Source organism: Leuciscus leuciscus, assembly GCF_965113295.1.
Source record: "Leuciscus leuciscus genome assembly, chromosome: 11".
NCBI classification, from domain to species: domain Eukaryota; kingdom Metazoa; phylum Chordata; class Actinopteri; order Cypriniformes; family Leuciscidae; genus Leuciscus; species Leuciscus leuciscus.
Window position 1 is genome coordinate 25727709 of NC_138735.1, and position 17913 is coordinate 25745621.

Sequence of the window (17913 nt, forward strand, 5' to 3'; positions counted from 1 at the left end):
ATAAATGGTAAATAAAAGGGGCCCCAGCACCGATCCTTGGGGAACACCTTTGGAAATCTCTAATAAATCAGATTGTTTACCTTCGGCTTGAACACACTGGGTTCTTCCACTCAGATAATTTTTTAAAAATGCAAGTTTTTATCTCATAGAGGCCTATATATGTTATGTTATGTTATGTTATGTTATGTTATGTTATGATATGATATGATATGATATGATATGATATGATATGATATGATATGATATGATATAGTTAAGCAGTCTATAGTATTTTAGTGAGCTTTTTCATCTGCATTGATGGAGGACTGCAGACGTTCAAGAACTGTTAAAGGAAAGAAAATCAATCTAAAATATTGAACTGGCTATGAATAAGAACCTTTTATCAAACCCAATCCTAAAACTAAAAGCGAGATATCAGATACAAACTCCGAGAGAGTCGAGATCCAAAGGTCTACGTGTCGAGTCAGGAACCAGCTGTGAGCGTTTGCAAAGCGACTGAATGCTAATCCTGTGAAAGAAGGCAGTTCTCGGCCCGACTCTGGCTGATGTCAGATCCGTGATAGCGCCAGGAGATAAGCGTGTCTTATCTGCTTCCTTAAGACGCGGTGTGACTGCCATCTGAAGTGCCATAGACACTTGCACAAAGCCAGGCTTCAAGCGCTCCGCACATATCACAGTCTCTGAGCAATGGAAAGGGCTCGGGCGCGCGCTGACGTGCGGTTGATGAGTGAGCATAAGCTCTGCGTTATCGGACTCGTCTCTGCGCTGCCAGTAATGAGAGAATGAATTAGATTTCTCTTAAGGTCAATTGTATTCTGCATTTCAGACCATGTGCGTTGTAATACTGCTTTGATTCAGCATGCTGACGTTAGTCTTTTGAAGGATGGCACATGTTTTAATGACCTTCATTTCTCTCTCTCTCTCCCTGGATGTGCATACAGTATATTTATTTGCATAGGTTTTGTTAGTGTGCATGCAGCCTGGTGGTTATTGGTGTGATCTGGTATCTGAAGGATTGTAGGTTTGAACCCTAGGCTACAAACCTTACATTTTTACAACTTAAAGGGATATCTCACCTAGAAATTAAAATGCTGCCTTTATTTACTAATTTACTCAAGTAAATCCAGACTGACAAGCACAATTATGAAAAAAAAGTATCATAAATAAAAAGTAACAATTGGTCATATTGCAAACCAGAAGCTGCATGTACTGTAAATTGATTTTCGTTATACTGTATACGAAAGAGTGGTCAGTAGATGCAACATTTCTTCTTTTGTGTTCCAAAATTATGATGGAATTAAACAGATCTGCAGAAATAATGACAGTCTCCAAACATGTTTTCTAAAACACATTTGTATTTTTTTTTTTTTGCGTTTTTTTTTTTATATTTACAAAAAAATTTGAATTTTTTATATATATATATATATATATATATATATATATATATATATATGTGTTGTTGTTGTTGTTTACTTAATTTTTTACTGCCGCAAACCCAAAGATTTTTCAACTTAAGGTGTTCCAAAATTTGATGGTATCAAAAATGAGTCTTCCAAACATTTTATTTATTTATTTTGTATTTATTTTTATTATTTTGTATTAATTAATTTTTTTTTATTATTATTGTTGTATTTTTATTAATTAATTTACTTCTTTTTTTTTATTAAATTTTTTTTTTTACTTTTATATTTATTTTTGTGTTATTTACAGATTCTACGACTATCACAGAGACGTGAATTCTCAGAGCACCTATTTCAGTCATATTTGTTGGTTGTAGAAATATTTTATATGTGGTGTTAAAAAATATATGCTTACAGCAGCTTTAAGATGGTGCCATTCTGTCGTGATGTTGCGTGTGTGTGGAGGTGTATTGTGATTTTTAAGACATTTTGCCATTTTATTTATAGCATAATAGTAGCGAGAGGATGAATGTAATAAGAATTGGGAAATGCTGCAAGTCAGCCCATATGTGCACTAATTACTAAACCACAGCTCCGTCCTGAACCGTTATTAAAGAATCTGGCTCAACTTGTGTACTCCCACAGGTGTGCAGTGCGGTACAAAACCAGGACTTCACTGTGATCGAGGACTACTGCACTGGTCTGAAAACCCTGCTCTACCTGAAAAGCATTGAGGAGCTCCAGGACTGGGACGGCCAGTCTCCTCCTACGGCCCGCCATCAGAAGGGGAAGCCTGTGCCTACGCTGGAGGAACTCAAAGGAAGGGTAAAAGACTTCACAGCTGTATTAAAACACCCTTTTACTGATGATTACCCCTCCCCAACTTCCTCTCACACTGCTTTCATTATTACAGTTCTCTGACACGCCATTAAGGAGCTAAACGCAATTCCCATAATTCTACATCTTTAGGAACAAGTGCTCATTAATGCAGCATTAGTGTTACACCCTGGACTTGCATCCATCCATTTACTTGTTGTTAGTTCGTAAAATTCCATGTAATAACAGCGCTGTCCAATACACAGAGTGCAATCTCAAAGGTGAAAGAACATTATAGTGCAGTGCTTAGTCGTTATGGCCCTGTTTTACTGTTTCTTCTGCTAAAACGAAGCACTTGGACCAAATTGAGCAGTTTCAACATGGGTGAGGTTAAAGTGTGCACAAGGTCTTGCAGATGGATCGAATTTTCCCAAGTTTGAATGACCAAAGGCGCTTTGACTTCCAGGAGAAAATAATAATTGGTTTATTTTTATATCTCAACTTCTATTCCTCGCACACGGCATTTACATAGCAGCAACAAAATAATATAGAATCAGAAAATGAGATTTGACAAAGGCAGCTTTTCACGCTTTTAATGGTTTGTACTTCACGTGTACGTTCAGCCCTCGGTAATCTCCCTCATTATTTGTGCACAAGGAATATTAGGCGGCATGTAAATGAGCAAAACTTCAGTAAACTCCTTTCAAAGCAGCGAATTAAAGGCCTTTATCAGATCACAGCCTTTCTGCTAATACACCAGCCGAGGGAAAAGCTTTGAAGCCTGCCTAGTGTTTTCTAACACGCTAGCTGCGACTTCTCAGCTTCTGACTGCAAGGCGGCTCAGCGCAATAGTTTAAATGCTAATGCCAAATGAGCGTCGGGGAATGAAGGAATAAAACGAAAGAGAAGCAGGCTGATAAGTGTAAGTCATTTCCATGTCGACAGGACATTAGCGCTGGAATTGTGGCAACAATGGGAAAGCCGAGGGAAGCTGTGGAGTGTCGTGTAGAAACATCACAGCGGTCCACGTGTCCCCAGGCAGAGTAGAAACGCATTCGAGGTTCCTGCTCAAAAGAAGGGAAAAGTCACTCACCGCACGGGTCACGGCGATGTATGCTTGACAGGTGGTCTTTTGTAAACCGAAAGAGAAGAAGAAAAATCAATGAACAGTAGACCGTGTGAGCATTGTACTTCACGTCCGCTATTGTACAGTTCTGGCAAGATACTTCTCTGTCAGATGGATATATAAGAAAAATAGATTTGCATTGCTTGCAAGGGGAGATGTGATAAAGACCAATCACAATTCATTATGCAGGCATTATGACATCATTGCTGGCAAGTACAAAAAGATTTGTTTCAACATTTGATCTTCAGTAAAATAGGGTGTTTTATCAGAAATGTTTCTGATTTACACCAACATTCAAAAGTTTGGGGTCGGTAGGATTTTTTTTAATGATATGCAAATTGAAAAAAAAACAGTAAACACATTTATATACTAACAGTAATGCATTTAAACACATTTATACACTAACATTAATGCATTTAAACACATTTATACACTAACAGTAACTCGTTTAAACAGTACATACATTTATGTTATTCAATTAAATGCTGTTCTTTTGAACTTTCTGTTCATCAAAGAATCCTGAAAAAATATCACCATTTCTATAGAAATATTAAGCAGCACAACAGTTTTCAACATTGATATAATCTGCATATTAGGATGATTTCTGAGGGATCATGCGACACTGAAATAAATTACATTTTAAAATAAATTCTAATAGAAAACTGTTATTTTAAATTCTAATAAAATTCCACAATATTACTGGTTTTACTGTATATTTTAAATACATTGTAAAAAAATACAATGGTAGTGTTTTATTATAATTTATTATTTTTATTCAATTCATTTCAAATGTAATTTAATTCAAAAATGGAAGAAAAATCTTCTGCACTGATAGATGTGATCATACAAGCTAGTTTACTTGAAATTTATTTTTAAAGCATTAGAGGCATAAATTCCATCTATTGTTGATTCATTCAACCATTCAAACCTGTTCAAACCAAAGAGGAAAAGATCAGACAGAGGTTGACTATTCACATTTTCTGAAGGTTGTTCATTTTACCATCATTATATTTTTAAACTATTTTATTGCATCTTTTAACATACCTTTCCCTTCTCTTTCCTACAGTGTTAAATTCAAAATCATATTTTCATCTCCAATTCTGCTGGTATTATCATCCCGATATTATTTCATATTCGTTTTGCATTATTTTTTATAGATAATTGACTGCTAGCTAACATTTAGCAGGACCAAGACTTTCCCCAAAAAAGTGAGAAATATCATTCCCATCACATGTAGTGTTATCTGGACCATTTCAGTCACTGTATTCAAGGTGTGTTCATATACCAACATAACAATATAAACTAAGGTTTGAAAAACATACTTGGAAGCATCTGGTTTAAAACAAACAGGTATTTATCTGTGACATACACACACACACAGGCTCCATCTGTTCCTCTTTCTCCCCTAACCAGGGCGTTGTGTCGCCCCTGACAGTGTGAGGCAAGACAACCTTGCTGAAGGCTTCATTACCATTATAGTCCTGCCAGGCAACAGTGAGCTGCACAGGCAGCCAGAGCGCTGTTTACAAGTGTTAATACCCCCACGGTCAAGCCTAGCTGAGAGAAAGCGGATCAGATGTCCAGCGGACACACAAACAGGCAACAGTTTCAGTGTTGCACTGCCTAAGCGCAGCGTTTTAGAAATGGCAGAGGAAACCCAACTGCTCATCCCCTGAGAGAACGATGCTCGCTGCCTCGGCGGGAAGAAAAAAACAAACTTGTCTTTTGCTGAACGCTCCCTTAGGCTCCGTTTTATAAACCACAGCGACTTCTGTGCTCTTGTCTTCTTTCCTTCACATTGTGGAGTGATCAAGCTGCCTTTTTTATTCTTTGTGGCTAACAAATTTTCTCATACCCCTCGCTGTCCTCCATCACCCTTTCTTATCTCTTCTGTCTTCAGTTTAGCACTGTTTTTCTCTGTCTTTTTATTCCTTTGCTCTCTCTCTCTCTGTCTTTCAAGCTTTATTTAAACCTTGTCCGGTATGGTGCTTGGCTGCTCGCTGTTTTCAGTCTCATCGAGCTTGCCACAGGTGAGCTGTCAGTCAAAGGAGCTGATGTCTAAAAGCGGTCTGACAGGTAATATCAGTCTGGAGACCTTCACTGGCTGACACAACTCCTTCTTGTATCCCAGCTTAAAGGGATAGTTCACCCAAAGATGAAAATTCTGTCATTAATTACTCACCCTCATGTCGTGCCAAACCCGCAAGACTTTCGTTCATCTTCAGAACACAAATGAAGATCTTTTTGATGAAATCTGAGAGATTTCTGTCCCTCCATTGACAGCTACGCAACTGACACTTTGACGCCTCAAAAAGTTTATAAAGAGATCATACTAAATGAGGTTCAGCAATATTTTCTCAACCAAGTGGCATGAGGACCTAACCAATGAAACAGAGTGTTTGGGAAATTAGTTTGAACGCATTCTTTGTTTTTGCAATTCTGTCTGTCACAGAAATCACACACTTTATCTTTATCTTTGGTGACATATGGGGTCATTTGTGCGTAGAGATATGAACGGGCCTGTGGAGAACAGTTTAGAGCACTGCTTTAGTGCACATTAGATATGAAGGTTTGCCTGGCCCGAGTGAAGATGTACTGTTATTGCCAAGCGATTGTCCGACTGCTCAGTGGGGTCTTTCATTAGCCCTCTCTCAGATCTGACCCACGAGACAATAGCCAATCACAATGCATAACACGCTGCTCACGTCGTTCCGGGAAGCCTTAGTGTCGTAAAAGTGTGATGGGCTAAAAGGAAGGGTTTGACACGAAATTACAATTGAATAAATGTATGGCCAAGGAAAAAAAAATACAATAGAAGTCAATGTCAAAATATCTTCTTTTGTGTTCAACTGAAGAAAGAAACTCAAACAGGTTTGGAACAACATAAGGGTGAGTAAATGATAAAATAATTTTCATTTTTGGGTAAACTATCCCTTTAAATTATTGCGTTATGAGTTATGATTTAAAATAAAATAATAGTTACCGGTAATATTACTTTTTCTTGTTAAATGTGAAGTGTTTAAGGGCCATTCACCAAATTTAAAGGGGTCTTTTTTGGAAAACATTTTTGGAATTGGTGCAACCTGACTATAGAAAACAAAGAAAAAAAGGCTGTTGTCTTCCTTTAAATAGGTAGGAAATCTTCAACACCCATAATGCACTGGGTTGCCATCCATACGTTTTGTCATCCGGTGACGTTTTGCTGACGAATAAACGTGATTTTGTTTCTGTACAGGTAACAGAGAGAATGAGTAAACATTGTTTATTTACATATACTACTGACATTGTAACAATACAAAGCGAATTGAAAATTGTATTCTAAAAATAATACGATTTTCAAACAGGTTTCCAGAACACATCCTCGTCATCCATTGGTTGGTCAAAAAGACTTCCCGTCCTAGACTCATGTCATTGGTTGCCGTTGTTGAATTTTAACCAGTGCTATTTTAGTATTACTTATATACTATTTTATAGTATATACTGTTAATGTTATAACGCTTTTGCCATTTGTATTAGTTTTTGTTTTCCAAATATTTTCTATGGAGTAAATTAAATATTTCTGGATATATTCTATAACATTCTATAATTCTTTTTTCTTTTCATTTCAGTTCTATTTTTAATAATTTTACTACAATTCATTAATTTTATTTTATTTCCGCTTTATTTCAATTACCAAAAAAAAATGTTATTTTTAGTTAACAATAACAACACTGATTTTAACATTTAAAAAATCACACAATTCACCTTTAAATTGTAGTTATTTATAACGTTGGTGAAGTAAGACATGACAGTAGTTGTTTCAGTGATTGTCTCTTCTTTGTAATATTGTGTCCTGTGTAAACAATAAGTTGAATCAAGCAGCCCGTCTGTAACATAAATGAATCTTTGCGCGGCTGATGTGTGCTATGTGTTGTTTACAAATTTGAGAGGACTGTACAAGTGAGAAAATGTGTGTGTACTATAAAAAAAACCGCATCCAATTAGGAGAGTCTGTGTGATAGCTGAAGACACAGGACCGGCACGTAGGGTGGTGGACGCCACCCGGTACTTTTCATTAAACCAGACACAGCTCGGTGACTTTTCAGTAGCGGGCCACTAAATTATTACAAAACAAATAAGCGAGGATGATGCACAGCATGCTGGGAGTTTGGAGACGAAAGCTTCCCCTTAATGAGCTTGAGAGAATGTCTTCCTCCCTTGGAGTCGCACCTAGGGCCGGGCTCTTAACTTTACGCTGTCTCCCAGGGCCTCACTCTCTCACTGCGGTTTATGCTGGTTCACCCGAAAGCCTCTCGCAGTGTCATGAAGAAGCAGGAACGAGATGACGGGAAAACATTGTGGTTGTAAAAAGTCTTTGTGCTGTCCTGGGTTCAAATTAATGAGGGTTGAACGCTCTTAGATAAATTTAGGTTTTCATATTTAATTATAGCCTGCTGCAGTGGTTGAGTGTGGATAAATCACATGATTATTATGCTTCAGGGTTGTTTATAGCATTCTTTATGACTTTTATTTTTGACTCATGAGTTGATATCTTTTCTTAATGGCACAATGAGCAGTTGAAAGAGCAATAAGACTTAATAGTTGGATCGCATGGAAGCGCTCGGCTGAGAAACGACGCCTGGCTTTGCTTTGAACGCGCGTCGCTCTTTCATGTAGGTACCCTTGTCATTGCCCGTCTTTGAGTTTTTCACCTTCAGACTTGTTGCTTGACACCCGCTCGCTGTACCTGAAGAAATCAGAAGAGCGAAAGATTAACATCTTTTGATCACTGACATCGACTCCGACATTAAATGAAGGTTTTATTGTGTATATGTGACGAAAAACGGTATTCAAATGCACAGCCTAACTCGCTCGCCAAGAAATGTCATCTGTTGGCTTCGCATGAACTCTAATGTGGAATATCTTCAGATCTGATTGTAGTTTGATCTGTAATGCGATTATGTGATGCATGTTTCGCAGGTTCGGCTTCAAGCGCTACAGGGATAGTTCATGTAAAACTGAACATTCTGTCATCATTTATTCATCCTCATGTCATATGACTTACTTCTTCAGAAAGAAAAAGAAGATACTGTTTGTCTGTCCGTACAGTGAAAGTCAGTGGGGTCCAAAGCAACAATGGAAAAATACTCTAGACAGATTTTTAAACGTATATTATTTCGAGTTTCTCGAAGTCATAGATGTTTAGAATGACATTGATTTTTATTTATTTATTTTTTTTTTTTTTTTTTGGGGGGGTGAACTGTTCCTTTAAGCCAAGGTCCCTTGATGTTTAGATATTTTTCTTCAGTAAGTATCCATTAAATTTACAGTAAAGACATTTATATAATGTTACAAAATTTTTCTAATTCATATAAATGCTGTTCTTTTATACTTTCTATTCAAAACTGTTTTAAGGTTTGTTTTTGAAATTTAAATAATAATAAATGCTTTCTGCTTAGAAGGATTTCTGAAGGATCATGTGACTCTGAAGACTGGAGTAATGATGCTGAAAATTCAGCTTTGCATCACAGGAATAAATTACAGTTTAAAATATATTAAAATAGGAAACAGTTATTTTAAATTTCATAATATTATTGTTTTTTGATCAAATAAATGCAGCCATGGTGAGCATAAGAGACTTCTTTTAAAAACAAAAGATTCATACTTCATAAAAATTATGCTTTTCAAATGTAACATTTCAGCATTTATTTTACAGTATTTAATATTCCAGTATTTAATCTAAAGATTTCTCCATATGCATCCATAAAGGTCCAGACTAAACCCTGAATATCCGCTGACATAGAGCCACCAAATGTGTAGGAATCCTATGGGCAGAGCTGGGAGACCTGTTTTTTTAAAGCATGTTGAGAATTGGCTTTGAGAATTAAATGAGTGAAGCCATCCAGGTTCTAAATGAGAAGCTCACTGAGAGAGTGTGAAGTGGCCAAGATCATGTTTCCTGTCGTCACACTCCTCCTGAATCCATCAACGGGAGAATCTTCCACACACAATTCCGAGCGAGCCGGCAATCCCTGTTCGTCGCCACAGTAATGTCTTAAGCCTGAATGGCAAATGAATATTTTTGCAAATATATTGCATGATTTTACAGTACAGGGCCTTCAAAAGATACAAAAGTGGTAAACCAAAGACAATAATCTCTCAGAAATCATTCTGCGTGACCTACATCAGTTTTCATTTTACTTTTTATGCACAAGCGATTTTGACAACGTGCGCAGATGCTTCGGGGACCGCGAATGTAATATCGATCGTGTGTGTGCTTGCCAATAAGTTTTCTTTCTTTTAGCATTAAAACGCTGCCTCGTGCAAAACGCCACAAACCTGAAGTCTCACCTCTGCGTGGAATGAAAGCGGTTAAGCCCGGAGCAGATTAGACTCTAAACCGCTGTATGTTGACAGAAGGGATCTCATTAATTTTCAAAGATGAAAAAGAGTAGCCACTCCTCGAAAAGGAGCAGCGTGTGTCTTTAATGCCTTTGTTTTCCTCTCCTGTGAGCGTGTGTACTTCTCTGATGGTCTAATGAGGGATGTAGCGCTGATGCTTTGGCACACATGGCATCTGAAGCCCGGTGAATCAGTAATCACTAGTAAGAGTAAATATCGGTCCTCTTGGTGAGAGCATCGTAAAGGAGAACACATGGCACTGCGTGAAAGGAAGAGCGTGCTTCAGAATTCAACGTAATTGAGTTTGACAGGAAATTTAATTGGTTACCTCAAAGAAAACTCAACTAAATCACCAAATGATATCAGGCATCTGTTTTTGGAGAGCATATAGTATAACAAATGTCCAGAGAAGAATGTGAGAAGAACTTATCCCACTAGTTATTCCTTTAGGGAATTGGATGGTAGAACCCAATAAATAATACTAAATTAATACTGGTTCTTGGGGTAAATTATTTTACTATTAGGCCTATAGTATTTAGAAGGGATGCACAGATGTATAGGCCAATAATCGGTATCGGCCGATAAAACCAATTATTTTCACTATTGGCCATTGGCCGATTGTTTAAAAACAGCCGATGATCAGGGCCGATTATGTCCTGTCAATCAAAAGGAAGCGGAAAGCTACCTTAAGTGCAACTGAGTTGTATACGTACTTTTCAATTTTTATTTGAGTGTAAATATAAGCCTATATCTAAAAACAAATAGCAGTTGAATGTAATAATTTGGGCTCTGTTGTTAATTTCAACCTTATATTATAGTAATGTACCAAATTAAAGGGACCCCTGTATGGTTTACAGATTTATTTGGAGAGATTTTTATTCCTTAAGATAATCAAACTATCGGTATCGGCAGATACCATTCTGAATAATCGGTATTGGTAAAAAAAAAAAAACCATAAAATTGTATTGGTATTAGTTTTTATTAATATTTTGAATTAGCTTTTATTTTTATATTTTCAGTTGTCATTTTTTCATTATTTTTTTATATATATTTATATTAATTTTAGTACTTCAACTTATTTTAAATTTAATTTATCTAATATTTCTAATATTATATCTTATAAAATATATCTAATATTATGTTTTATTTATTCCAGCTTTATTTCATTTGTAGTTTTAGTTAACAATGACAAAAATGGCTGAAATGTTACAATTCGGGTACAATTCAGTGTGTTTGTTTCTTGTTCCCCATAGAGTCTGCCCAGTTTTGGCCTGTATCTGAAAGAAAAGAAAGAGGCGATTGCAAACCACAAAAAGAAACTGAAAGACTGCAGTGACGACGCCATTTCCACTGAAGGAACAAGAGTTTACACTCCCAAGGGTCCTGTGCCAAGAGTTAAAGTGGGTTTGCTTAAATTATACAATGCTTGTGTACAGTTGTAGCTCTGAGACGCTTTCCAAACTCAAGACCTTTGACCTTTGGTCTGAAATTCCCATATGTTTGTGTTTTTGTGCTCAGGATGTGATAGCCAAAGCTCTGAAACACATCGGTGCTTATCAAGAGCTAAACATTCAGGAGCAAGTGCAAGCTCTGATCGATCCGGATATGTGCATTAACTGCGGGAAGTGTTACATGACCTGTAACGATGCTGGATACCAGGTGCGCACCTCTCTCTGTCCTCCCACCCATACAAAAACACACCAACACACCTGTTGTGCCTGTTTGTTCCCACACAAAGCAATAGCTCCAAGCCTCTGGCTGTTAAATTACAGCTCCTGGCCCTTCCAGGGCTCCAAGTCTTCAGATAGTAGGTTTATAAACTGAAAAAGAACCATGTCCTGCTCTCAGCAACTAGCAGTTTTTCATCTCAAGCTAACAGAATGAGGTTTATGTTTGCAAAAGCAATGAAAATATGCCATAGAATGGGCAAAAATGTGGCCTAGCAGTTAGCGTACATGCTTAACGTTCTGTATGATTTCAAATAATATAGAGCGTAAAGTCACCGTCGGCCGGAGTGACTGCGATTACGTAGCCTGACAAGCCAGACCCACATCAAGATGTTGGGTCTGGGAACACACCATTGGCAGGGCTCAATCCGAGGGGCGGGATAAACGGTTGTCTTTCAAATTCCCTCTGCACGCAATAGGATAGCGCTACAACCAACCAGAGCGTTTTCCCACCAGCGGAGCTAGTTGATAGATTAAACTTTTGCTGTATCCGGTCGGCAAAACTCCGAACACATCTTCCTTTTTTTAAGAATGACTTCAGTGCCGTTCTTTGTTCTTTTCTCAAAGAAAAGCTTAACTCCAAGTCGCGGCCAAAGCCGTTTCGAAAGAGCGCTGTTCACCAGCAGCAGCAGCTCTTCTTTGTTTTCAAGTAGCAGGGAATTCACGCGGAACCGTCGCAACTCTGCCGTCATTATGTTAAGCCCGCCCACCGACTCTATACATGATGTGATTGGCCTGACTAGAGTTTGGTTTTTCCAGCTCGCAAGCCAACTGAGAGTTGCTAGACGACACTGGCTGCAAAATAAAATTTGCTGCCGCTAGGGTGCGTCTAGATTTCTAGGCTAGCGATTACGCGAGTGGCAAAAAGACTGAGCGGCAGCATTGGTTTTCAGCGTGAATGCCGCAAAAAACACACAAAACACATCTAAAATGGGAAAGAGCTTTGAGATTGACTGTACAAATAGATTTGACAAGAAATCTGAGGTATAATTTCACAGATTGCTGAAAGCTACATTTGCAGTTACAGTATCATTTTGTGTCAATATGCAGAATTTGGGGCTAAAACCATCGTATATTCTGCTTAATTGGATGTTTTTAAACAAACTCTGACAAAAAAAAACTATACAAGTTTTAGGGCTGGACAATATGATGATATATATAACATCGATATAAATGATCACCCAGATTTAGACCTACCTATATTGTATTTATATAAAGGGGTCACTGGCAAATTTGCTTTATTTATTTCCCTGGCGTCGAAATTAGGCACATATTTAAGTTAGGAAACACGATTCCTGGCTGCATGTCAATATCTATGGATCACTGGATCTCTGGTAAGTTATAAGGAACTCTATATCGAGTCCAACCTTTAGTTTAAACTGATAATCGTTCGTTTTACTGCATGGCGTTTTCACAGTTTCCCCAGTTAAATCCAGTCATGCAGCAGCTCTTTTGCCACTCAGTCCGGCTGAGGGAACGTGTTCCGGCGGGAAAGTGACGTCAATGCATACCCTCTATACTGAAGTCAATGCTAAAACCAATATAAACGATAAATACCAAACTAAAATAATTTGTTACATTTATATAGCACTTTTCTTTGCACTCAAAGCGCTTCACATCTAGAAGAGGGGAATCTCCTCAACCACCACCAATGTTCAGCATCCAACTGGATGATGCGGTGGCAGCCATATTACACCAGAACGCCCACCACACACCAGCTTATTGGTGGAGAGGAGACGATTAGGAGGCCATGATGATGGACAAAGGCCAATGGGCAAATTTAGCCAGGATTCCAGGATACACCCCTACTTTTTTTTTAAAGGACATCCTTGGATTTTTAATGACCACAGAGAGTCGGGACCTCGGTTTAACATCTCATCTGAAGGACGGTGCTTTTTTTGACAGTATAGTGTCCCCATGCGTTAGGACCCACACAGACCACTGGGTGAGCGCCCCCTGCTGGCCTCACTGACACCTCTTCCAGCAGCTACCTGGTTTTCCCAGGAGGTCTCCCATCCAGAGACTGACTAGTCTCAACCCTTCTTAGCTTCAGTGGGCAACCAGTCTTGGGCTACAGGGTGATAGCTGCTGGTGAAACCAATATACCAATATTTATGTCATATCTAGTGTCTAGTCTGACATAAAAAGATGCATAAAAAGTGTCAAAAAAGCCATCAAAACAGACAAAAAACCAAATGCTGCTATGGCGCCTCTTACTGGCAGGCTAAAGATGGCTTATTAGCGCACGTGATTTTCCCTTTAGAGACTCTAATGAATATTAGCACTGAAAATGGTGATGTCCCCTTGTGCTTCAGCCTGCAGAAGTACGGCAAGTGGGATGGCTCTGACAGTTTTATTAAAGTATTCATCTCACCCTCTCCTGTTAAATAAATGTCCCTTGCAATTTATCATAAGGGTATTGATGAAGTAGAGTGCGGGTTTTATCAAAGCAGTAATTGTTCACAGTGACGCTCATTGTCTGTGAGTGGATCTCTAAGAGGAATTACACATTATTAATGCTTTCTAATATAAAGGAGCATTCGTCAACATAATGTGTCACGATCAAATAGGTGGCCCATCAAGCAATACAAAACAGCAGTCTGACGCGCCGGCGGCAATCCGGTTATGTTTGAAAAGGTGCCCATACTCGATTTCACCTGCCAAAATAATGTCTAATCTTCCTATCGTACAAACACAATATTTTACTGATTGTTTTAACAGTCTAGTATAATGTTTAGATTGATGGCCATTCCTTCCTCTGCTCCGTAGTGTATTCACATTTCACTACAATATCAAACAAAAATGTATAAAAAGTTGCATGTTACATAAAGGAAACTATATTTTAAGCCCATTTAAGATTTTTTGCATTGTGGAAATATTTCACTATTGCCACAATGCAAACTACACGGATTTCCCTCCCAAATTCTCATTACTGTAATGCATTGGTAATGCATTAATTAGCATTACTACGTTTTTTAAAGTAAAAGATCATTCGCTTTACATTCTAATTACTTTAATACAGTTTTGTGTACTGTATTTCAGTGAAAATAATTACATTAAAAGAATTATATTGTTGTTGCTGTCATTATTATTATTATAATGAATCATCATTTTTAAACCAGCTTAAAAAATTAAAAGGCAGAGACTATAAATATTATTATTATGTATAAATACTTCAGAATTTCAGAATTTTGTCAATTATATATATTATATATTATATTATAATATTGTTTTTGTACAATATTATAATTACAGTAGAAATAATTAAATGTATTATTGTTGTTGCTGTTGTTGTTATTATTATTATTATTGTTATTATTAATCATCCTCATTTTTAAACCAGCTGAAAAAAAAAATTAAATGCAGATATTCCAAATATTATCACGATGTATAAATACTTTACAATTGATATATAATATAATATATAATATAATAATACATAATTATATTATAATATATTTCAATGTGCATAAATTTAATACATTAAAAGGCAGATTCTAAAAAATACTGCCATGGTGTATAAATACAGTTTGAATATAATTTATTTTCTTTTTTTCTTCTTTTTTTTCAATACTGTTATGAGAATTTAACCCTAAAACCCTGAAATAACAAATATTATTTTCTTATTTTGATTTTGGGAAATGTGTGAAATATGACCCACATGACATGTTCTTGACAGCTCTCACACATCTGTGTCGTCCAGTGTACGGACAGCACACAGTCTTTGTTGCGTTTGTACTGTGTGACGTCCAGCCGTTGCAGGTTGTCGCCCCTGGTAAGGATATAATGATTCTAATGTCTCTGTGTCTGGCAGGCCATTGTGTTTGACCCCGAGACTCATCTCCCCTCGATTCAGGACAGCTGCACCGGCTGTACTCTCTGCCTCAGCGTCTGCCCCATCATCCACTGCATCAAGATGGTTGCCAGGACAACGGCTTACGTGCCAAAGCGAGGCCTCCCTCAAATCGTGGAACCCGTGTGCTGAGAGAAATCCGGGACAAAAAAAAAAAAGATAAAAATGTCTACATCACAGCATCGAATTTACTTTGTAATTGCAGTGTGAAGAATTAACTTTGTTGTCTGGGGGGGGGGCGGGGGGCGCAAATAATTAGATTTAAAAAATAATAATAATTGCCTTATTTCCAGGAGCCAATTATCTAGAAATAATCTTAGAGGGTGTAAAGCGTGGTGTTATTCTGAAACAATAGCAAGGCAATTTGTCGAGGTGAAGTTCCTGTCTCTCTTTCTCTGAGGGCTGATGGGAATGAATCTGAGCAGAGGGAATAATGGCTGTTTATGCAGATGTGGGAAGAACGCTGTATCCTTTAACAAGAGCCACAATGATGGATCGTCCACTACATCCACAACAGAATGCAATCACATATACAAGAGGTGGTGATGGGGAATGAGGAGATGAATGGATTTTAATTGAATGGTGGATGGTTTGGCACGGAATCACACTCAGCGTTGTTTTCCAAAACATATGATGATTAGAAAAGGTTTCTTTTTATGTTTTATAATATGCTATATTGTATACAAAAAGCCAGCATACCTCTAAAACTAAACCTGAAGTATTAGTTACCCACTTTTATTTCTAATTGGCATTAATGTCCTTTTAACCCTTAATAACAAATGTGGTTGAGTTTGATTGCATTAGCCATCTGGATAGGGTCATTTAGAGGGACGGTCTACCCTAGAAATATACCGAACATTTAAGTAAAGGTCATCTATGACTATTTCCAGACATTAGAGATGAAGACTAGCTGTTACTCATCTTGAACCCAAAAGGTCAAGTCTGACTACCGCTATCTCAACAAATGCAGGGCCCATCCGTACTGCACATAGAAGCACCTCGCTCGCTCTCTACAGACCATCTAACACACTGATGACCGGTCAGGATAGCAGTGCACTGGGTCAATACTGGCTCATATTTCAGCTCAAAATCAAAAGAAAACAGAGAAAAATTTTGCCCTTTACATTATAACTTTATTTTAATGACAGTTAAGCCTAAAATTCTCAATACGATAATGTGAAAAAAAATCAATTACTATAAAACAGTTACTCAATTATACAATCATAAAATCCTCAATCTTTTTTTTGTTTATTTAAAGCAGCAGTAATTAAATTTAATACAAATACTACCATTATTTACAAATGATACTATATATAATTTTTTTTATATATTAAGGTAATGAGAATTATGGGGAAAATATGCTATATCTCAGGTCATACTTTACTCCAGTAAATAAATAAATATTTGATATCTATAGTCAGTGTATATATATACATACATACATACATACATACATACACACACACACCCATAAAAAAAAACATATATATATATATATACAGTATATATAGCCTATTAGTGCTGCCAAATCGCGATTAATCGCATACTTTTTGTTTATATCATCATATATATATATATATATATATATATATATATATATAAACATTATATAAACAAAAACTTTTATTTAGATGCGATTAATCACGATTAATCAATTTGGCATCACTAATATATAGGCTATATATACACACTGTAGGCTATATATAGGCCTATATATATATACACACACAGTATATCAGGATAAATTGTGACCCCACATATTAGAAAATAACATTCAGATTCTTACGTTGATTTTTTTAAATGTTTCATACCACTGATCTATTTTTTTTTTTGCCTAATAATGTACTTATCTCTAAGCCTACTTATAGTAACATGTACTTATCTGTAATTGCACACTTGTGAACTTGCATATTAATAAAAAGTCTTGTTGTCAATCTTATTTGACTAGCACTGTTGTAAGTAATTCCCTTGTGTACTGTATTAATAGTTAATACAGTAATACCGGTTGGGGTTAATGAGGGCAATCTGCAGATCGGCAACACGCGAAAAACATTTGAAGGAGACTGGAATAATTGAGGTCTCATGCGTTCACCTACGAGGGTGATAGTTCATATTTGTTATGTAGATGTCACGTAGTCTGTGTTGTTTACAGACGGATGGGAGCCAAACGCTGCCGGCTGGTTTGATTAGTCGCCGGGCAGATCAGAGTCTGCCAATAAATCGGGCTCCACTCCGAATCCGGGCCCCGTGTCTCGGCTTCAGGGGTTACAGGTTAGTGTAAATGTTTACTTCCTCATTGGCTGGCTGGTGAGATAATTAGAATGACATTTTGCATGGTCGCAGTGCAGGATGCATGGCGCTCCCCCCTTCTCCGCTTGTGTCGTAGCGCACATCATTAAAAATCAACATGGCATCAATCTCGCACCAGTGGTGTGAACTCGAGGCCAGTGCAAACGATCATCAGTGGCGTATTAAGCGTGTGGGGGTGTGCTGACATGTCTCCTTTGCAGGGATGACGAGGGTGCTGGCCTTAACGCTCACTTCAGCAGCCAGACATTTCTGAAAAGTCCTTGCTGCTTGTTAAAGTACACACTGAACAACAGCATAATT

The 17913-nt window shown here is 37.4% G+C and overlaps 1 protein-coding gene across 1 annotated transcript in view; it reads left to right on the forward strand.

Annotated features, from left to right (window-relative positions):
- The window catches only part of dpyda (dihydropyrimidine dehydrogenase a), a 177253-nt gene extending 160011 nt beyond the window's left edge, over positions 1 to 17242 (forward strand). Inside the window, exons 20-23 of the mRNA XM_082183654.1 lie at positions 2046 to 2225; positions 10977 to 11123; positions 11242 to 11382; positions 15265 to 17242. Of these exons, the coding sequence (XP_082039780.1) occupies positions 2046 to 2225; positions 10977 to 11123; positions 11242 to 11382; positions 15265 to 15435 (639 nt within the window). The 3' untranslated portion in view covers positions 15436 to 17242. The remainder of the gene's footprint in view (positions 1 to 2045; positions 2226 to 10976; positions 11124 to 11241; positions 11383 to 15264) is intronic.
- The last annotated feature ends 671 nt before the right edge of the window (positions 17243 to 17913 follow it).